Source organism: Chelonia mydas, chromosome 1 (genome assembly GCF_015237465.2).
Source record: "Chelonia mydas isolate rCheMyd1 chromosome 1, rCheMyd1.pri.v2, whole genome shotgun sequence".
NCBI lineage: Eukaryota > Metazoa > Chordata > Testudines > Cheloniidae > Chelonia > Chelonia mydas.
In genome coordinates this window covers 37,148,899-37,171,857 of record NC_057849.1, presented here as the reverse complement: position 1 = coordinate 37,171,857, position 22,959 = coordinate 37,148,899, and the positions used below count along the sequence as shown (strand labels likewise).

Below are 22,959 nucleotides of genomic sequence, written 5' to 3'. Positions count from 1 at the left end.
CGCAGTAGATGGGTGTGGGGAAATCTGCCCTCCTACCCTGCAACTAGGTCTCATTCTGATCTCTAGTAGTTAGAGAAGCTTAAACCTTGAAGGATGAGGTTTAATATACTTTCCAAAATTTGTTAGCATTAATTATGATAACTGGATATACATATAAATATCCAATCGATTTTTTTAATCTAGAGAACCTTTTGGACTCAGCTTCCTGTGGAAATGAGTTCCACTGTCCAGTTAAATATGTGGAAGTGTTTCCTTTTATTGGCTTTGTATTTCCCACCTTTTAATTTGATTGAAATGGCCTCTTGTTCTTGTGTTATGAGACAGGGAGGACGGAAGTTCTCAGTTTTCCTCCTCTAGACTATTTATTATTTTATATGCTCATCATGTCTCTTTTCTAATGTAAAGAATCCCAGTCTTCTCATTCTGTGTGTATAAGAGGTTTTCCAGATCCTTGATCTTCCTCGTCACTCTTCTCTGAACCCACTCTAATTCTTCAATAACCTTTTAGAGAAGGGATGATCAGTGCAGCACACAGTGTGACTGGATGAGGCTTCACTATTGATTAAATATAGACATTAGAATGTTCTCTGTATTATTCTCCATCAAATTCCTTATGTAACCTAACATCTTGTTGCTGTTTTGACCAGAGTAGCTCATTGAGCAGAGGTCTCCATTGAACTGTCAACAGTGATGCCCAAGTCCCTTTCTTGAGTTAATACAATTAATTTAGAGCCCTTTAAGGTAATATAAGCAGTTTATTTTTTTCCCCTCCAACATGCATTACCTTGCATTTGTGGACATTAAAGTTAATTTCTCATCATGTTGCCCATTCGTCTAATTTATTTATGTACTTGATAATTGACCTGATATCCTAGATTAAGTATAGGGTGTCTTGTTTAACATAAGACAGATAGTTGACTACGCAGAGATAACACAATTAAAATTGTTTTATTTTTTGTTTTTCATTACAAATATGCAGTTCAGTTTTTATTGGTTAAAATTTTCTACTTGCAAGGTTGGAAGAGGAAGTATTTATTTATGGCATGAGTCAGTAACCTCTTGTGGACAGAACCTTTTCCCAACATTGTTTACAAAGAATGCATTTTCGCAAAATATGGCATAAACTTCCAAAAATGTTTCAGTGAATCTCAGAAGAAGAAAAGTATTGCATCACCTGGACCTCATTCAACAAGTAGAAATTTTCAGGACTCTAGTGTGGTGGTAGTGGAAGAAGAGAGTGAACCCCTCCAGGAACTCATAGATGGCAATTTCCCTGTAAGTATAAAAACAAAACACCACAGTTTCATGTTAAGGACTTGTATGGTAAGGATAGAGTAGAAAGGAGTGCTCTATGTCACTGTGTTCTGACAACTTAAAAAGCTCCATGTCTTCTGTAGCCAAGCCAGTATTCATTCAAAGAATGTCCATGCCATACTCACTAGGTAGTTAAGTGCATGATGACCCAATTCAAAATCATCAGTCTTACATCTTAGATCCAAAGCACTGAATCTGCTACCGGATTTTCAGAATACAGTAACTCCTCACTTAACGTTGTCGCGGTTAACGATGTTTTGTTAATAGGTTGCTGACCTATTAGAGAACATACTTCTTTAAAGTCCTGCAGTGTTCCCTTATAATGTGGTTTGTCTCTCCCTGCTCTGCCTGTCTGGTGCTACTACCAGGGACCAGGTTGGGGCGGGGGGCTTGCCCTGTTCTGCCTGCCCAGCATTCCAGCCGTGGAGCGGGCAAGACCCCGCGCTCCCACCCTGCTCCCCAGCAGGAGCCCCGGGCGGGCAGAACAGGGCAAGCCCCCACGCTCCAATAACGCTCTCTCGCTGGAACGCCCGGCAGGCGGAGCAGGCCAATCCCATGACCCCACTACACCCCTGCCTGAACCAAGCTTCACAATCATCATTGGTTAGTATGGTATTAAATTGGTGGTTTAAAATTATTTAAAACTTGTACTATATATGTCTATAAGGTCTTTTGTCTGGCAAAAAAAATTTCCCTGGAACTGAACTCCCCTTATCTACATTAATTCTTATGGGGAAAATGGATTTGCTAACTTCATTTCGCTTAAAGTTGCATTTTTTCAAGAATATAACTAGGACGTTAAGTGAGGAGTTACTGTAATTATGATAAGCAACGTATTAAAAGACTGATTAGTCCTCCCTGTTTGACTGGGTTTCTTAAAAGTACATATCTTCCATAAAGGATAGAGTTTGATACTAGGTTAAAAATAGGAACCAGAATCAAAATTTTGATTCTGACCCCAAACAGCTTTCTCTTAAAGTAATTATAGCAGGAGCCACCACTATAGTTAAGGTTAAACAGGTTTCCACTCTGACACTAGGTTTCAGTCATTCATAATCGTTTGATGCTTTCAGGCTGAAATTTTCCAGTCTTGATAAGTCTGCTCAAAGTTCAAACTTTTAGTTGTTTTTGAAAGCTTACGCAAAAATGGTTCAGGCATCTGAATATGAAGGAAGTACGTACGTTTGTGTGGCGGGGGAGAATCCTGTTCCATGCAGCACAGGTCTGTAGGAGAGATCTCTTTCCTGCACATTTCTGGAGGTTCCTAATGTGTGTCAGAGAAGGAGTTCCTCAGACTTTATAAAGTTCAGTGGGGCCACAGTCAAGGGTTCTTATTAGAAAGGTTGTCACAGCCGATATGCTTTTCACTCTGCAGCTGTTGTTGCACATGCATATACAACACAGGGTTTTTTAGCTGTATGGTTAATAAGTTTAGTGATATAAACCCTCTGCAAAATGTACTGTTCATGTGCAACATGCAATTTCTAAAGGGTCATAACTTGGTCAAAGTAAAACTAAATTTCTCTGCGACACCTAGTGCCAACTTTCAACATTATTCTTCAGTCATTTTGGCTGTAAAGTGATTCCGTAAATAAAAGTTGTAGGAAATTTTCTTTTATATTTGGGAAAAAAGTATTCTGGTGGTATCAAGAAAAATAGTTTCAGACTTATGGGCATTATTGCTACTTTTTGCAAGCAAGCCATACTTTGAGGTCCTGAGAGTGAAACTACTTAAGTTCCTTTCCCCCTCCCCATCTTTTTAAAATGAAACAAACCAACCTAGTAATTTCTTACCAAAAAAAAAAACTATGTTGAGGTGGTAAGGTTACGTGGTAAGAGGCTGAAACTCAGGAAGTACAGTTACAGTTGTATGCACAATCATATCTCTTCCCTTTGATCATATACTCTACAATAATCCTCAATTACACAGTGGGGAAAAAAATACTGGGGCTTCTGTTGGTGGAGTTTTCAATGCTTTCCTTAGAGAGGACATGTGGTAACCCTTGATGAAGCACTTTTAGCCGCTGTTCAAGAAACCTCAGCATTAACAGACAAGTCAGTTATTAGTCTGGTTTAAATCTGCCCTTTCAGGGCAAGATGAGACAGTGCTCAAGGATGCCATGTGCTGCCCCAGACAGATCTTTGTCAATGAGTGCTTAGTTAGGCCTGGATATGGTCCAGACACTGCACTTGTCATGTAGGCATAGATCTGGGTGTCTCTGGGCAGCATGTGATGTTAGATGGCCAAGGAGATAAACTTTTCTCAAGGGTGAGTTTGTATGGGTGACAGGTGGTGTCTACCATGAAAAGCAGTTGGAACAGATGTCTGCATGGAGAAACTCCAAAGGTCTCTCTGATCTTGTTGTCTCTGGAGGATGGAGTTGGGCATGGGTTAGGGTGGGCTGCTAGGATCCTTCTCACTAGATGTCTGTTACAGTAGTAGTTATGATAAACTTCCTCATTATTATGAGTCTTTTCTGTGTATTCAAACTGTTAGTGTCCTGAACATGAAGCTGATCTTACTAGTAAATGGGAAATTGATGTTCCTTTTCTAGTCATTATAAAAAATATAATTCTGACCACTTTAAAACTGTTTTGTAGCAATTGGTCATTGAAAATGCCAGAGAGAAAATCCTGAGCAACAAATCTCTTCAGGAGAAGCTTGCAGAAAACATTAACAAATTTTTGGGCAGGTAATAAATTTATGCATGAAATATCCTGATCTTGTGTACCTGTTTTACTTCTGAATGCTATACTAACTGTTTTTAATTGTGTTCCAGTGAGGGCAGTGTTGCTCAGATTCCTAAACAGACAGACTGTGGTCCTGCAGAACCGGAGACCTCAATTGATGAAATCTTTGGACTTCAGGTAGACTCGCAATGTCTCACGTTTGAGCTGGTAAAGCCACAGCTGCTATGTATAAATGCAGGCTGACACACATACACAGTGGGATGCTGCTAAAACCTAGCTTAAATACCTTGCTTTGAAGTCAGTGCTTTTTTCACATTTGTCTTATGAAAGCTACAAAGTTGTCAGTTAAGTAACTGTCATGGTAATGAGGCTAAATGTCCCCTTTCTTGTTTATCTGAGTGCACTCTCCTCAGGTGGTCTGCCTCTTGCCCTTCTCTGTCTCAAGGTGGAATGTTTTGATTCTTTCATTCTTAGGCCAGGAGCTGGGTACACTCCCCTATGTATACCAACTCCCGTCACCTGGGTTTTGGGTCCCAGGGACCCCTCCCTTTGGGAACCAGTGACCAGTTATATTTACCAACAGCCTCCTTATGACAGGCTTTTTATTTAGAGTTGGAACAAAACAGAGAAAAAGGAATTAAAAACAACATAGGTCATACAGTCAGCTGCCTGCATATTTAGTCTCATCTAATCCTATGCTTCACTACCAGCTGATTTTCCTCTTCAGTTACTGGGACAGAACAGAATTGTAGAAGGGTTGACTCACCACTGGGGTGCCCCCCATATGGGTTGGCAAGGTGTAGCAATTGTCTTTTCTAGTGCCCCGATGATGGTTGCTTGATGATGGTTGCTCCGCTCTCATGGTTGGAAGGGGCGGGGGTGCCAGCTGTCAGACCTCTGACCGCTGGAGCCCCACAACCAAGCCCCACACAGTTAAGTAGGTGGAAGCACACCTGGTGAAGACGCACACTGCCAACAGAAGGAGCATAGTGTAGACATGAAATACCGCTTTAATTACTGCAGTAACTGTATGGTGACTTCACTGAAGTTGACTTAGTTTTGTAGTGTAGACATGCCCTTTGTGATGAGCAACAACTCCTAGGGCTTCTCTCAGAGGTTTGGGTGTCGGGGTCAACCACAGGAGCTCATTTCAGTCTTGTGGCTTCCTATTGTCTTGTTTATTTTACAGTAACTCCCCACTTAACATCGTCCCGGTTAACGTTGTTACGTTGCTGATCAATTAGAGAACACGCTCGTTTAAAGTTGCGCAATGCTCCCTTATAACGTCGTTTGGCAGCCGCCTGCTTTGTCCACTGCTTGCAGGAAGAGCAGCCCGTTGCACCTAGCTGGTGGGGGCTTGGAACCAGGGTGGACTGGCAGCCCCCCATCAGCTCCCCTAAATTCCCTGTGCTGTAGCCTCCCAGCAGGCTATCAATTGCCGGGCAGTTCGTCTGCCCCCCCCCCCCCACTGCTGTGTGCTGCTCCTGTCCTCTGCCTTGGAACTGCTCCCGGGAGCCTTCTGCTTCCTGTGCAGAGTGGGGGGGACAGAGGGGTGCTAATGTCAGGGTGTCCCCCTCCCCTGCTCTTGTACCCCATCTCCACAGAGCAGGTGGGGACACAGGGAGCTTGCTGGCAGCAGCTGCTGTCTCAACTTGCTGATCTACTTAAAAAGGCAATGTACTTAGAGTGGGCTCAGCGTACTTAAAGTGGCAATGCGCGTCTCTCTCTTATACATGGTGTGTGTCTCTGTCTCCCTCTCTCACACACGGTGTGTCTCTCTCTGCCATGCTGTGTCTCCTCCCTCCATTCGTGCTGCCTTGTAGAGCGTGAGGCTACATTAACAACATGTTAACCCTTAAGGGCTCAGCTGAGTGCTAGTTCATCATTTAGCAGTAAGGCTTCCCCTAGGAAATATCCTACCCTCTGACTCCACCACCTTAACCAAGCTTCACAATCATCATTGCCGTGTACAGTATTGTTTGTTTAAAACTTATAGTGTGTGTGTGTGTGTGTGTGTGTGTGTATAGTCTTTTGTCTGGTGAAAAAAATTCTCATGGGGAAATTGGATTCGCTTAACATCATTTTGCTTAAAGTAGCATTTTTCAGGAACATAACTACAACGTTAAGCGAGGAGTTACTGTACTCATTATTTAGTATGTAAATGACTATGTAAATCAGTTCTCTGTGACGTTACCATTTTTTCAGAATGAAATCCACATGTCAGAAGAAGCAATACAGGACATCCTGGAACAGACAGAGTCAGACCCAGCTTTTCAGGCACTCTTTGACCTGTTTGAACCTGGTAGGTTAGGGTTTTCGCATCTGTAAAGGATGGGGTAGAATGGTGACGTGTTCAAAACTTTGCTTGGAAAGCAGAATTGATTCAGCAGAGTACCTTTGCAGACTGGGAGAAGTGGACTTTATACTGTTATTCCCCTCAAATCTGATTAGCCATCATGTAAATATCTCTTTCGATTTCATATGGATCGCTTTCAAGTATTTCAAGTAAATATTATTTTTATGTAGTGTGTCAGTGGTTACACATTCGTCTTCATTTTAGCTTTCAGTTGACAGGGGAGGATATAGATCATGTTTGTCTTGCTATTTTGTTTTTTATTCAACTGGAGCTTTTATTTCTTATGTCTGCTCAGAATGGTTCCAGGAATGCACTTAGTAAAAATGGAAATGTTTTCAAGTTATCGATGGATCTCTAGTGAGAATCAGTGAATAGTTCTTCTTTGTGTCCTCGTATACTGAACATTTGCAAATTTTTATTTAAACTGTGCTCATTTAATCTTAAACAGAAAATTTTATATACTTGAGACAGAAATGTCTATTTGAATTTTTTTATTGCTTTAATTTGAAATAGGTAAAAACAAGACTAATAAAAATGCACCTCATGCCATTTCCAGTCAGAATGGAGTAGAAGGTACAATGTTGGTGGATGAAGATAATCTGGAAACAATTGAAAGTTCTTTAGAAACACAAGAAGCTAGTAAGTGTATTCATATCTATAAAATCTGTTCCAGTATCGGTTTTCTTCCATTACAAAAATACCTACACAGTTGATTGTCTACAATTCATGGCTTTATATTTTAATTAATAATCCCTCAGTCCTGTACTTTACAGTGTATAGGGAGACTGATGCACCCATGCAGAGCCTTGTTGAAGCTGGGGATACATATGAAGTCCACCTATGCATTGTAAATTGAAATATGTGTGCTTGCAAAACTGTCTTCTCATCTAAAACAGAAATGCTCCCAGTTTTTATGTGAGCATCTTAGTTCCATAGTAGAAACTGCTGTATAATATCTAGCCGTGGCAATCGTTTCCCCCATTCTGTAGTGTTCTGGTTTAATGACGTATTTACTAGGGTTTCATCTAGCGATCCCCTGAAATACCACTTGGCGTATTTCTCTAGGGATGTAGAGACTTTGTCACTCTTATAACTCCAGCTGCAGACCTGTAGTGTTAATAGACTTGGCATCTAAATCAGGGTGATTGGGGTACTGACAACACAAATAAGAGAGATGGAAGGAAATGATTGTACCTTTGAGTTATTCAGTCTTAGTTTTAAAACAAACAATTAACTTAGTAAAAAGCAACTTTGCAGCTTACAAGTTCAGGTTACTTCCTGATACAGGTAAGTGATCACCAGTAATTTTTAATAGAATTTTGTTTAAAATGGATAGCGTAGTTTCTATGTGTGGGTTTAAACTGATATTGAATGCCCTAACTGCTATCAGATATTCTAAGTAGCATTAACCTGCTGCTGAATGTATCATATACATCTTCCATTCAGTGGAGTGCTACCAGTTAACATACAAGATACTGTGAGGGACAAGCAACAAAAGGGATTAAATTTGCCTGGGGGATGGGGCTGTGAGCCAGATACTTATAACCAAGGAATTAAATAAAATGTTTATACAAACTAAACATTTGACTGCCTGACCTCTGCACTCCAACTTTCTGTTTCATATAACTTGTAATCAGTTTTAAAATTGGGAGAGAGGGGAAAGTACATTGCATGGGAGATGAAGGAAGGTAGGGGAAAAATGCCCAGAAAGTTGGGGTCAATTTCAAAATAAATACTGAAAACTAGAAGTCATTGTTTTTGCTGGCCAAGAATTATGCTGGAAATATTGCATTCAGTATGTCGCTTATGAAACCGTTTGTCATTGCAGTGACTAATGGACAGTTAACACCTTGTAAGAGAATAATTTGCTGAAATAATAAAATTTATAGAAATATTGAAACAACCCAACTGCTATTTTGCAGGTGATCATTCCAGAGAGGCTCCGTCCTGTACAGATTATCATTCAGAAGAAGCATTGTGTGCCTCGAAGAACAACGATGATGATGATATCACTAAGAAAAGTGTAACTTGTGAACAGTCCCATGGAAGCGGTGAACAGAAGAAACAAACTAATAACCTTAAAACAGTAACTGATGAACAAATTGGTGAGCTTGAAATTGCCTTTGAATCTGTGCCTGATTTGACTGACTCTAACCAAAGACAGAATTCTGGTACTGAACAAAACGAACAGTTTGTGGAATCTTACAGTAATAAAGAGTCAGCTGAATTAGTATCCCAAAGTCAAACAGCTATGGAAACTGAAAAAGACACACTAAATCATAATGGTCAAATTGCACCCTGTTTGGAGTATGATCATTCTGATATTCCACAGAGTTCCTTGGCTTCACTTGATGAAGATACTATAACTATTGAAAACAGAACATATCCTGGAACAAGTGAGTGTCCTTTATCGCCAGATACTTCGTTATCTGAAAAAACAAATATAAGTCCCTCTCACAGGAGCCCTGATCACAGTGTGATGCTAAAAAAAAGTAATGCATCCAAGCGTAGTCAATCAGGAGATTCGAGTGAAAATGAAAAGGATAGAACAAAAGAAACACCCATGTTGCCTGTTGCTTTACAACAAAATTCTAATCACCTTTCTAACGGTCAAGACCTAGATAAAATGGTGTTGGATTGTGTTGAAAGATCTGTAAATATATCAGCTCCGACAAGAACGGAGTTGCAGCTTGAAGTTGTAGATACTTCCAACAAACCTCATCCAGGTGATCAGTATTCACTTGATAAGCCTTCTACAAAAGATTTAAATCTCCGTTCAGGGTCATCAGACTCTGGGAGAACACAAGTGGACACACAAGAACCTTCATCGTCTACAGAAAGAGATGCTGAGACTATATTTTTCTCTTCAGGTGATGATGGATGTACAGAAATTTCTGTAGTATCCACTGAAAGTAACCCTACTGTATCTGAAGCATGCCATACCCCTCCACTAGAAACTGCATGCTTGAGAGAAGAGTCTAGCACTGAGTTCAAAAGTATTGGTGGTGTTTCTTCTAGCAGTCAGCTCATGGATGTAGATCCTTCTAGTATAGTGTCACTCAAAATCATCATCAGTGATGACCCATTTATTTCATCTGACACTGAGTTAAACAATGCAGTTTCCAGCATCACTGGAGAAAATTTGCCAACTATAATACTATCTTCTCCAGCCAAAACTACGGGGCTGTCCAAATGTGTAACTTCAGAAGAGACTGAAAGAGCTGGGGACTCGGCTTTGGCCGAGCAGAATCTTCATGTGCTCAGACCTAAAGACCCTGTTGTGTCCACAGCTAATATGCAGAATGAAGATTGCACTGTTTTTTCAGTTGCTAGTGCAACTAATCTTTCCAAGGATGGGGGATTTATACAGTTGATGCCGGCAACGAGCACAGCTTTTGGCAATTCAAATAACCTTTATATAGCAACCTGTGTGACCGATCCAACCACATTGGGCACTACTGTAACTCCATCTAACGTAGTTGTGTTGCCTGGCAATTCTGTGCCACTTGCTGCCCAAGCTCCAGCAACACAACAGTTACAGACTCCTCCTAGATCAAACATGTTTACAATGAATCAGACTGTATCTCCAAACTTTTCACAAGGTAACTTGGTTAAAGCATTCATTGAATATGTACCTAGTGCTTACTTTTTCATTTGTCCTTGTAAATGTATTAAACTGATTCTTAGATACCCCTTTACTTTTATCTACCACTTCAAACTAACTAGGCATTTAAATAACTTGTAAGTATATTTGTGTCTTTATTATTTCATTTACTTCCAGCTACAGTATATACTGCTTTGAAAAGTTGGACTGACCTTTCGGGGGCAAATATCACATAATTATAGAAATGATAATTCTGGAAAGGGATCTTTTGGTTTTTTCAGGCCAGAAGGATTAGTTAACTTTTCCTTAAAACATCCCAAGATAAAACAGTGGCACTGTCTACCTCACTGGGCACAATTTTCAAATGTCGGATTATCTGCCTTTCAAAACACTTATCTAAATATCCCAGATTATTATCTATGCTCCCTCTCCAATAGAAAGGAAGCGGTAAGAGAACTGTTAATTCTGAATACTAAGTATAAAACAAATGGGCTGAAATAGAAAGGACACATTTAATTCAAATAGAAAAACGAGGGTCATATATGCTTCTGATTGATTTATCCAGCAGCAAATCAGAAGATACATCTTTTAATAATAAGTTATTTGTAAATCTCTTAGGTGTCCTTTGTAAGACTCCTGTATTTTAAACTATTTTCCTGCATGGTGTTGGTACTTGTCTTAGACTGAATGACTAGCTAGTTATATCATAGTAATTTTTTTCCCTTCTCAAGTGACTGCCGTATTTCAATAATGTTTTCTTTAAAGCCTGGTCTACACTCAGAAGTTGTACCAGTACAGTTATTTTGCTTACGGGTGTGATACTTTTACCAAAATAGTTATACCAATAAAATATACCCTAGTGTGGGTGCAATTATACCAGGATAAAGGTGATCTATATTTATACCTGTACAGTTAAAGTAGTACAATGTTTTTAGAAAATATTTTTAAAATGTCAAATAATAACAATAAAGTAAGTCCTGTCTAGATAATAAAATCTAAAACTAACTTGCTACCATCAACATACATTTAGATAGATATATTTGCAAAAATGTAAATGTAACTCATGGTCATCCCTTCACTGGTCTGCAGCTATTTCTGTGTGGGCAGACGTAAGTGTAAAAATATCTCCAGTTTGCAGAATTTCAGGGTGCTGTTCATCTGTTTAACTAGTGTTTGTTTTTTGAACTGTGTATAGTCTGTGGTTTTGCCCTATTCAAAATCTGCATGTTTTTCTCCATTCAAATTTTGTATCGTATGTGCAGTCACTCAACTGAAGAGGAAACTCTGCTCTACATAGTCTTTATTTTACAGTTAGTCTGCTAAAGTAATTTTCCGATACTATGTGTCTTGCACATCAGGCAGACAGAAGCTTCATAGCCTAGTATCTATAATGCATAGTAAACATTCCTAGCTTGGCTGTGAAATAGCGTCCTCCCCACTTGGGTTTTACAAAACTATTCAGGGGAAAGACCAATTTCAGGAGCCATTTGTTCTGTTCTGACTGAAATATTTTAATTTTTATTCTATAAAAATAATTTTTTAGGTTCTGCCATTATAATTGCATCTCCAGTGCAGCCTGTTCTACCAGGAATGGTGGGAATGATCCCCGTATCAGTCGTGGGACAAAGTGGAAATACTTTCTCAGCACCTCCCCACCAGGTAAAGTGTTACTAGTAAATCTTCATGTTCTCAAAATTTTCAAACAAACCCTAATGTGATACTTTGATTCTTTGAAGGTTCTACACATGCCTATAGCAAATCCTATATGCAACAGAGGTGTTCCTAAAATACCCATCCCTCCCAAATCTCAGAAGGCCGCCGGAGCAAGAAACAAGTCAAATACAGGTACAGTGCTTAAACTACTTGAGCTGTATAGGGCTCAACAAAAATTGGAATTTCTAGAGCCATTTAATTTGACTATGTGAAATTTTTGAAGTGGTGTTCTGGGAAAATCAACTTTCAAAGTGGCATTGAGGGAGTTCATGTTTGTTGTTTTATGACTGCCTATCAGGTATGCTCAGTTCACAAATAAAAAACTGCCAGCCTTACAAAATCTTTGTAGGCTCAAAGTCTAGCATGGATGGTTTTTTCCAGCTTTTTATTGTAGCCATTCAGTATGTTTCTGTCGCATATGTGGTTGCGGGGGAGGAGAGAGGAACCCACCTGTGGCCAAAATAACTCCTCTGAAGAGTGAATTGATTGCTTCATGTTTTACGCCTGTTTGACTGCATTCACAGTTGTAATTTGAATTATTTTATAAAACCAATTTATTCTTGCCATAAATATTGATCTGATCAAAACCACATTGAAATAGAAAAGGTAAAGCAGAATAGCCAGCAGCTCTGAGCACACTGTACTCCTGAGGGAATTTTGCGTCAAAAAATTAAAAATTATGCGCATATTTGAAAATTCTGCAAATTTTATTTGTCAATAATATGTGGCTCTAACTTGGTAGTGGGGAGCACAGGCCACTGGCTGCATTGAGATGGGAGATCACCCTGAAGCCCCCACATCTCCCTTACAGGGACTCGGCAGTGAGGCTGCACCCGACCCTGACACAGTGCAAGGGCCAGGCCTGCCCCATAAACACCCTGGGGCCCTGCCCCTCTGTGCCAGGTGCACCAGGTGTGGGTGGGCAGGCTCAGCCCAACAGGATCCAAGTGTGGAGAGGCTTAGTGTGGGGCAGTCTGGGTGCAGTCAGCTCAGTGGGAGATCTGAATGCACAGGGGCTTTTTTGGGGGGGAGGTTCCAGATGCAGGGGATCCAGGTGAAGGTGATTAGGGCTCAGCTGGGAGGGTCTGGGTGTGGGGGGAGGATCATCGGGGGGGTCCAGGTGTAGGGGGGTAGGGCTTATCAGGGTGAGGTTTCGATGGGCCTGCTTACTGGGGGAGCCCAAGCTGCTGCTCAGGGAATGCCACATGCCAGGCTCCCGCTTCCCCCTGTAATTCCCCATCCCCTTTTCTTCCCCATCTCATCCCCTTCCCCTCGCTTCAGGGGTGCTGGAACAATTTGTATAGTGGGGGTTCTGAGAGCCATTGAACCAAACTGTAAACGCTGTATATAATGGAAACCACTTCAAGCCAGGGGGTGTGGTAGCACCCCCAGTTCCAGCACCTATGCCTCACCCCCACATTCCCCTCCCCTTGCACCATTCCACCCCCTGTTCCTTCTCCATTGCCTCTTCCCCCCGCGCCCTCTTACCCAGCCCCACCGCAGGCTCTCCCTGTTGCACAGAAAACAGGAAGGCTCCCAGTACACAGCAGCGGAGCACAACTGGCACTAGGACCCAGGAGGATGCAGTCTCCTTCAGCTGGGCAGCTCTGGGCTCAGTGGCGCATAACCCTGTGTGCCCCGCCATGTCTTGCCTCTGGGGGGGCAGTCCCCCCCAAAACTGCAGCCATGGTCGTCCCCCTGCCCACGCAGCTTCCCTGCCGTTTTCTGCGGGCACACAGTCTGCAGAATTTCCTCGGGAGTAACGCTATCAGTTTTTATTAAATAGCAATAGTCAGATGTATACACTGTAAAAATGTAATGTACCAGTGCAATCCCCTTCCCCCATTTTATGTATAATTATATATTTAAACATGTGGATAAATTCTCTCCCTGGATTACGAAGGATTACGTCTTTAAATGGCAAATTTTAACAAGATAGTTGAAGGTAATTTAATTTTTTCCCTGCCCCATCCTGTACATTTTACATTTATACATCCAAGTTGTTTTAACTAAAATGGTATACTGGGAGCTGTATGTTGGCACTTAATTGATCGACCTGTGCTATTTTTCCGTTTCAGATATTTTCATAATCCAGTAACTATTAAAACTATAAAACATACTATGGAGCTGTTATCACCAAGTTGCTCTTTTGATTTTTTTTTAACATGTGAAGTGGTGTGAACAAGTGAGATATTCCTATGCTACCAGCTCTAAGAAGGTTAGTTTGGATATTTTTAGTTTATTAACTGTTACACCTCACCATTTCAGGAAAGCTGGTAACCTGTACAGCAAAGCCTGTGAACCATCCAAGTTCTCGAGTACAAAGGTTAGCACAAATACTTCTTCAGTCTTGTTTTGTTTCAGCTTCTGCAGATTCCTTCGTAACTTAATTTGGGAAAGAAACTTCACAAACACTTGTGAATTAACTATTTGTGATTCTTTTCCTCCTTTCTTGTACCTACCAACTCTTGACATTTTTTGTTTTTAAACTAGAGCCTTGGTCCCAGATACAGAGGGTTGCATGCCAATCGGTGATAGCCATAGGCTAGGGCAGGGGTGGCCAACCTGAGCCTGAGAAGGAGCCAGAATTTACCAATGTACATTGCCAAAGAGCCACAGTAATACGTCAGCAGCCCCCCATCAGCTCCCCACGCCTCCCAATCAGCTGTTTCGTGGCATGCAGGAGGCTCTGGGGGTGGGAGGCAGAGAGAAGTGAGGGCATAGCAGGCTCAGGGGAGGGAGCGGGAAGGGGTGGAGTGGGGGCAGGGCATGTAGCAGAGCCAGGGGTTGAGCAGTGAGCACGCCCTGGCACATTGGAAAGTTGGTGCCTGTAGCTCCAGCCCCGGAGTCGATGCCTATACAAGGAGCCGCATATTAACCTCTGAAGAGCCACATGTGGCTCCAGAGCCACAGGTTGGCCACCCCTGGGCTCGGGCACTGTTTTTCAAACCGTGGGTCGTGACCCAGTAGTGGGTCGCGGCATGTCAGGCACTGGGTCGCTTTGCTCTGGTCAGCACCAGCGACCGGGAAGTTAAAAGTCCCGCCGGCGGTGCTGCCCAGCTAAGGCAGGCTAGTCCTTACATGTTCCGACACTGCGCTGTGGCCCGGAAGCGGCCAGCAGCAGGTCCGGCTTCTAGGCAGGGTATCCGCAGGGGGCAGTGCCTGCAGGCGAGAGTCGCGTGAAGCCACTTGTGTGCTGCCTAGGAGCCGGACCTGCTGCTGGCTGCCTCTGGGGTGCAGCACAGTCTGCAGTGCCAGGACAGGCGGGAAGCCTGCCTCTGCACCCCGACTGTGCTGCTGACCGGGAGCTGCTGGAGGTAAGTCTGTGCCCCAACCCCACACCCCAGCCCTGAGCCCCTCCCAAACCTGAAACCCCTTCCTGCACCCCAAACCGCTCATCCCCGACCCCACCCCAGAGCCTGCAACCCCAGCCTAGAGTCTGAACCCCTCATCCCCAGCTCTGTTGGGTCACGGGCATCAACAATTTTCTTCAACTGGGTCCCCAGAAGAAAAGTTTTAAAATTACTGGGCTAGTGTTATACTATTTGTTTCTCTGCTAGTTTTTGCTATCCTGATTTCTCAAAGAAAATTTTCAGATTTTAAAAAAGTCTGAGGTAGGAGAGAGTGCCAGATGCATTTATTGGAGGGTTTTAAACATACAGTTGATTTTCTAGACTATACTGAGATGTTAAAGGATGAGGGGAAGGAATGTTAGGCTGGTCTTGGAGGAGAAGGTGTTAATTTTGTATTTCTTAGGATAAAACTGGTGTCCATTCATAATTATACTGGATGCTAGAATCAGGAATGTTCCTCCTTATTTTAGTCAGGTAGAGGAGAAGAGGACCAGAGTTCAATATTAGCAGCAGGGTAGATAAAAATTAAATTTAAATAATTTTTCAAACAAAAATCATTTTTTTCATATTAAAAATACACCTGTTTAAAAAGAAATGTGAATTTCATACAAATATGTTAAGGCTAACTTTATTATTATATTTTAAATAAAAAATAAATATGCTGAATCCATGAGCCTGTGTTAAAGGTTTTTAGTTAAAGGCTGCTTTTCTATACAAAGCAAAAAATCAGGGTAAAACATCTAACTTTTGAAATCAAGCTTTATAAATATGCCACAATAGGTCAGCCTAAGTAATTTAGGAGGCTGTCTCATTTTCAAGAGATTTAGGCGAGACTAGGAATTTGTTCCCATAATATAAGAACTAGGGGCCACCAAATGAAATTAATGGGCAGCAGGTTTAAAACAAATAAAAGGAAGTTCTTCTTCACACAGTGCACAGTCAACCTGTGGAACTCCTTGCCTGAGGAGGTTGTGAAGGCTAGGACTATAACGGGGTTTAAAAGAGAACTAGATAAATTCATGGAGGTTAAGTCCATTAATGGCTATTAGCCAGGATGGGTAAGGAATGGTGTCCCTAGCCTGTTTGTCAGAGGGTGGAGATGGATGGCTGGAGAGAGATCACTTTATCATTACCTGTTAGGTTCACTCCCTTTGGGGAACCTGGCATTGGCCACTGTCGGTAGACAGGACACTGGGCTGGATGGACCTTTGGTCTGACCCACTATGGCCATTTTTATGTTCTTATGCCTAAGTGACAGTGACGGCAGCTTATTTGAACATTTTCCCAGGCTGACCTGAATTCAGTTTAATTCACTGACTATAGTTAATCTCTCTATTTAAGAAATCATTTAGTTGTAAATGTGAAACACGTTTTGGATACATAAACCTGTCTTATCAAAACATTTAAGGTGGTTTTGTTTAATAAAAATAAATTTTTATGCTGTTTTGTTTGTTTAATTAAATTCCAGGTACCATCTTAATGCAGCTTGACACAAATCATGTACAAAAAGTTAATTTAGTAAATAAGCAGCCTCACTCATCATTTTCTAACATACTAAAAATGTATAATTAATAAGAGTATGAAAATATTAAACTGTATAATTGCTTAGATAAATGTATGTAGTTACAATGTACCTTCCTAGGTAGCAAAAAGATGTACCCAATCTATGGTAAAAGCTCTCTAGTTGTAAATCAAGATGTTTTAATGGTTTTATCAGCCAATGGGAGAATGCTCCTTCCTTTTGAAAATAACTGAAGTATAAATGGAAAAGCTGATGATTTAAATCAAGTCCACCCTGATTAGCCTTCCCTATTGCTACTCTTGCAGGGAGGAGTTGGAAAAGACCACCTGGGAAAGAGGGAGGGAGTAAAGGAGGAAATTAGGAGGGCAGTACATTGAGAGTAGAATCAGAAGAAAAAAGTCTTGGAAGTGAAGAGTACTCAGACTAAATTACAGAACGTGCGTGTATATAGTGTGAATTCGCATATAACGTGGTCGCGGCCATGGATCCCAAATTTAATTACTTTAATTGCAATTCATTTTAACGCAGTCCCCGCTATAACGCGGTACTACGCATGGATCCCAAATCCTGCGTTCTAGCAAGGGTCTGGTGTTCTAAAGTACTGAATGAAGAGAAAAATTAGACAGTTAACACATTGGAAAGATGGAGGAAAACCTATAGGAAATGGAGTAAGTTAAATTTTCTATTTCATAGAAAGTTTGATGTAAATAAAAGATTACAATGAAATCCATATATACCAATGTATACACTTCTATTATTGTACATTTAAAGTGGTGGGTGCTTTCTTCTGTATCTGATGGAGAAATAGAGAGGCAAGATTTGAGACCCCCTTGTTTTGGAGTATTCAACCCTCTGCTAGTCTTAATCCACCTTAGTCATATAAATTCTACTTGCACCCTGCGAAGGGGGCAGTGTGTTGCTGTTCCTGAAAGGAAGAGTGAGAGTTTCCACAGTGTGTCCTGTACTTCATCTTAAGTTGAACTGAAATGACAAAAGAACTACAATGATCCACCGAGTTTCTCTCTGTTGGATTCGTCAGCCCATTGATTAATCATGCCCTTCTTTTCCTTATCCAGTCATTTCAGTGTTCGTATAAGAAAAGGAGTACTTGTGGCACCTTAGAGACTAACCAATTTATTTGAGCATAAGCTTTCATGTAGCTCACGAAAGCTTATGCTCAAATAAATTGGTTAGTCTCTAAGGTGCCACAAGTACTCCTTTTCTTTTTGCGAATACAGACTAACACGGCTGCTACTCTGAAACCAGCGTTCCCATAGTAAAACAAAGGACATGCTACTGGACAGAGCCCTTAGAGGGTTCATATGTGCTCTCACCCAAATATGCATTTTCATTTGCAATCTGAGCAAATGTTAAGCTATATTTACAACAAATAGATTTAAAAGGACAGAAAATAGATTGAAAAACTTGCATAATATAAATCAAAATTATGTTCCTGAAATATTTCTATCACATTTGTCAGGACTGGAAATTCAGACAGGAATGCCTGTGCAGACCTGGGAAGGAAACTGGAAGAGAGTTCACTTACTGTACCAGCAGAGACCACGAGTTCAAATTCCAAACAGAATGAAAGCCACAGGAGAGTTCTTTGCTTTGATAGCGCTTTATCTACTCCAGGAGGAAATACTCAAGTTCAAAATACTAAGAGCTCATTACAAAAAGAAAGGAATGAAAATCCTCCAAATACTGCATCTGCCTCTGTTAAAACACAGTCCAACAAAAGAGAGAAGGATAAAACTTTGCCTAGAATTCTATGTAAGGCTGAGGTTGGCGGTAGTAGAAATGCAGCTGTGAAAGAAGCCCAGCCTGAGAGAAGGCCTGTGGCTGCGGGACTCACATTAGATCCCTTTCACAAGACAACAGCGAATAAAGAGAATGAATTAAGAAGGGATGTTGATGAAAAACAAAAGAACCAGGATGCTGCAAAACTGTCAAATGGCCAAAAGAATGTCGGCCTTTGGAATGAGAAAACTGTTGCTTTAGTGCAGGAACAGAACAAAAAACAAGGATCACTGTCGAATGTGAATAGCAAAACTTCCGGATCTGTTTCCCTATCTTCAAAGGAGCCAAAAAGAGACCAAACAAAACCTTCCAACCATAGCCTTAGTTTGGCAAGTCCATTAACTAAACAAGCTGTGGAGATGCTACATGGCATTCAGTGGCACAGCCCTGCTAGCAAAGTGGTTGAAAATGGGGATTTACTAGTACCCCGTACACCATCAGGAGTTGGGGATACACAAACAGAGGATATCTCAGACAGTGTAAGGACACCAACTTGTAGACGTTATATTGAAGACAGCACAACCCCTAGAATAATGGTCCCTCCTGCTACTCCAGACTTGCCTGCCTGCAGCCCGGCTAGTGAAACAGGTAGTGAAAACAGTGTCAGTATGGCTGCCCACACATTGATGATTCTATCAAGGGCTGCTATTGCAAGGACTAATACTATGACTCCCCTGAAAGACAACAAACAACAATTCAGGTCAGTGAGAAGCACAGCAAAAAAAAGGAAACTGGAGGACTTGAATGAATGTGAGAGAAACTCCCGTTCTGCTAGTAAAAAGGAACTTCAGAGCTCTACAACACCAGTGAAAAAGAAGAAAATAAAGGCAAGTACCTACATTTTTCATTTTAAAAATGTCAATACTTAATTTTTTTTAGCCCCAATATGTATCTAGCATTGGATGGTACAGATCTGTGAGCTCAACACCACTAAATGAATTCCTTAGTGTCAGTAACATAGCTCCTTGAGTCCGCTTTTCCTCATCATAACTAACAAAATATTTCTTAGGATTCAGACGACCTCACATACATAGTTGCAACTCCCAGTAACTTTGTTGGCAACTGCGTATGAAGGTCAAATTAGCCTGTTAGAAACGTACTCATCATAAAAAGAGAGATCTGGAATGCAGTCCCTTTCCCACAGCCTCGGTGCAGTGATAGACCCAGGAGCGGACATACTTTGTCTATTTGAAATATTATCTTTAATAAAACTTGGGAGTTTAAGCAAGCCAATGGTGAATTTCAAAGGCATTACTCTAGATCAAGTGTTAAAGCAGTCCATGTAAATTGTGATGGGACAAGATACATTCTGTAGCTTTTGTAATTCGTAATACTTAGTCCTATAATATTTTTCATCCAGAGGTCTCAAAGTGGTTTACAAAGTTGCGTAAGCATGGTCCATATTTTACAGATGGGGAAACTTAAGGCAGAAACAAAGGGACTTGTCCAAGGCCACAGAACAAACAAATAAGAGTTGGAAATGCAACCCACTCTACTCCCACAATCCCTGAATCATACGGTGCATAGTCACTACTACACTGCTCAATTAAAATACATGTATACAATAATTTAATACAAGGATGTGGCACTTTCTGAGTAAGTGCCTTGTATTTACCTCTTCGGCATGTGGATGGGGAAGCACGAAGCAAAAGAAAGAAATTTTCAAACTTTCACCTCCATGATTTTAGGGTTTAACATGAGCCTTTCCTTCTCCCAACAGAAAAAGAAGCTGCCACATTGTTTTCCAGCTGGAATGGATGTGGACAAGTTCTTGTTATCTCTGCATTATGATGAATAAAGTAGTTGAACTATGACTATTTAAAACAAGGTGTCGCTTTTGTAAAGGGTGAGCTGCACTTTCAGTGCACTGAAGTTTCACTTTATAGCAAAATCATGCTGTTTCTGAAGCAGGTTGCTAGTTTGTAAATAGAATTCTAAGTTGGTATATTTTATTTTTGAGAAAGCACTTACAGTGATGTAGAGCCATTTATTTACAAAACTGTACAGGTAGACTTGTTTGGATAATGTAAGTATTGTACAAATGTATTGTGAGAAGAGTTGTAAACAACCAAATGTTCTTAGTTTGTTTCCTATAACACCAGATGTTTATGTTCTGCAGAGTTCTTTACTTACCATCTAAATTGCTTCGTCATTTTGTGAATTTGAGGGCAGTGATTCTGTAGCTCAGCATTTCTAAGCCTTGCAGCACTGCTGATTTTAAACAAGGCAGTTGAGAGAAGAACTGGGAAATTAAGCATTTGGATCATCTTTTACAACAGGTATTGGGGGTTCTCAAATCAGACTGTTGTTAATTTGTTTGTAGAGTTCTCTCCTACCCCTCCACACCATGTTCTGTCAAATGCTTTTTTACTTTTTAAAAGTGCATGGGTGATGAAAGATACCCCGAAAGGAGAGAGTAATAGGCACAAACACACGTCTCTTCCGCCCCTCCACCAAAAAGGTGTACTATCTTCCAATAAAGGTGCTTAAGAATTTTACAGAATCTTAAACAGCAGTTACCAGCTTAGCCAAATGCAGATCTTGCTAGCTACGATGGTATCTTTTGAAGTGCAAAAATTATTTAAAATAGTGAAGTTTTAAATATTTAAAATTTTAATAGCCAGACTATATGTAGTTTTTCTCAACAGTGAAAAGGGGTTTGGTTCACATGGCTCAGTTCTGTATCCATGTATATCATTTGGAGATCAGCAGTGCAACATTCCGCATTATGTTGGATAGGAATGGAAGTTTTGCTCACTGAAATCCAAATACCCTAGCTAATTTAATAAATGTCATGTAGTTACAGGACTCAAATGAACACAATCGTTGCTGGGGGAAAAAAAAATCTCTCAAAAAGGTAGTGAGTTTGATTTAGGGCCTACCAAAAGGAAAAGAGGAACGTTCAATGACAGCTTGAGTGAAATATTTCACTGGTGTAGGTAGTGAGTTTTTAGAGATCCTTAACAGTATTGCCAATCAGTGAACAGGGCACTCGCTCTCTCCTGGGTCTTCCACTGTAATTTTACTTTTTGGTGGGGGATCTGAGTTGATGATGTAGTGAGACTAAGAATCAAAAATACTCTAATGGGAAAGATGATTCTTTCAACACTATTTTGCATTGTCAAGAGGGTAGCTTCCTGTTTGTTCTACTTGAAAGGCTTTTAGCTTCACCTTTAGTTCAAAATGAAGGTAGATCGTGGTGATATCCAGTAGGGTAGTTCAACATAGTGATTAACAGAAGGTGCCAGGACAAAGCCCCTATGTATCCTGCATTTTGATAGGAATTGGTATATATACAAATTAATAAAACTCCTCTCTTCTGATCACTAGTCCTAATCCCAACTCCAAATGGTATAAGGTCTAACTTGTTCTGCAGAATTTTCTTCACTGGCAGTGGTGTGTTTCCTCTTTGTTCTCAACTTGTTGATATGTTACTGAATAATGTAATAGTTTTCTTGTAAGATCTGTATGGTGACATGGCAGTGTTTCAAATAGCATCCAAGGATTCCTAAGGAACCAAATATTATGCAGTAGATGTTTATATTAAACCTATCCACTAACTTAATACTGCATAGCATTTAAGGCTTGAATAAATATTTTGGTTTTAATCCAGAAGTTTGTCTATTGATTTTGTGTACCAAACAGCCCTTTCCCAGTCCTATGCTGGTATGCAGTTCACTTTCATTTTTGCTCTGCTTTACATCTTCAGAGGACTGGTAATGCTAAATTATCAGGTCTGTTTGCAGAAATATAAAACATGAAATGGCATAGCTGAATTTTCTTTTTGTGGAAGATGTTTTAAGTGAGTAGTCATCTTTGAAAAACGCTACACCTTTCTTGCACCAATGACTTGATATTACCTATTTTACACAAAGCCTTCAACTTCTTTAGCTATCATTTTTCCAGTATTAATGTTGCCATAGAGAAAGAGGCAGGCTTGGACTGAGGTTAAGTAGAAATCCTTAACCCATACTATTCTTCCTCTGAAGTCTTACCAGTTGTATAGGCTTTTCTGAGGTGCACATGAGCTAGCTATAAAGAACAGTATTCAAAGAACCCCCAACAGGTTAGACTGCAAGACTTGTGAAGCTAATCAATTTAAAGCTGCTGTAAGGAAGGTAGTGTAGTCATGACAGAATGAAATGTTGCTGTGTAGAGGAGGGTTGAAGTTACTTCTGATTTTAAGTTTCATGTGTGCTTGCATCAATGTCAAAAACACCAATTTTGTGTCTGGAAATTATGTCAAGAACCTTGTATACGATAACCAGTTACCTGCCTCACCTTTGAGTGGTTACTGCCAGAGTATGTTTCTTGACAAGACCAGGGTACTGCCAAAAGTGAATTAACAACTTCAGGACAACTTCTGAATCAAAAGACCAAATCTTTTCATATGGGTGTTGACTTCTAGGAAATTAAGGAGTGGAGACTGGTAGTATAACATACACAGAGCCTTTAAAGAAGCAGGCTGCTGCTAGTTGCAGTGCATTGGGCTTGTGTAGTACACATGTTGGCTGTGATTTTAGAAATCTTTTTAAAAAGACCTGTGTGCGAGCAGGTCTGGGAACAGAGGTAAATTTAAGAATATCTAAATACCAAAACTACTCAT

General features: G+C 40.7%; 1 protein-coding gene across 2 annotated transcripts in view; it reads left to right on the top strand.

The window, feature by feature from the left end:
* LOC102935973 (protein NPAT) overlaps positions 1-21,965 on the top strand; it is a 32,641-nt gene extending 10,676 nt beyond the window's left edge. For both annotated transcript variants that reach the window (XM_037890338.2, XM_037890347.2), the window contains exons 8-18: positions 1,143-1,275; positions 3,916-4,007; positions 4,095-4,182; positions 6,211-6,307; positions 6,875-7,000; positions 8,284-9,963; positions 11,509-11,624; positions 11,702-11,810; positions 13,947-14,004; positions 18,034-19,180; positions 20,074-21,965. In XM_037890338.2, coding sequence (XP_037746266.1) covers positions 1,143-1,275; positions 3,916-4,007; positions 4,095-4,182; positions 6,211-6,307; positions 6,875-7,000; positions 8,284-9,963; positions 11,509-11,624; positions 11,702-11,810; positions 13,947-14,004; positions 18,034-19,180; positions 20,074-20,151 — 3,724 coding nt within the window. In that variant the 3' untranslated portion in view covers positions 20,152-21,965. The remainder of the gene's footprint in view (positions 1-1,142; positions 1,276-3,915; positions 4,008-4,094; positions 4,183-6,210; positions 6,308-6,874; positions 7,001-8,283; positions 9,964-11,508; positions 11,625-11,701; positions 11,811-13,946; positions 14,005-18,033; positions 19,181-20,073) is intronic.
* The last annotated feature ends 994 nt before the right edge of the window (positions 21,966-22,959 follow it).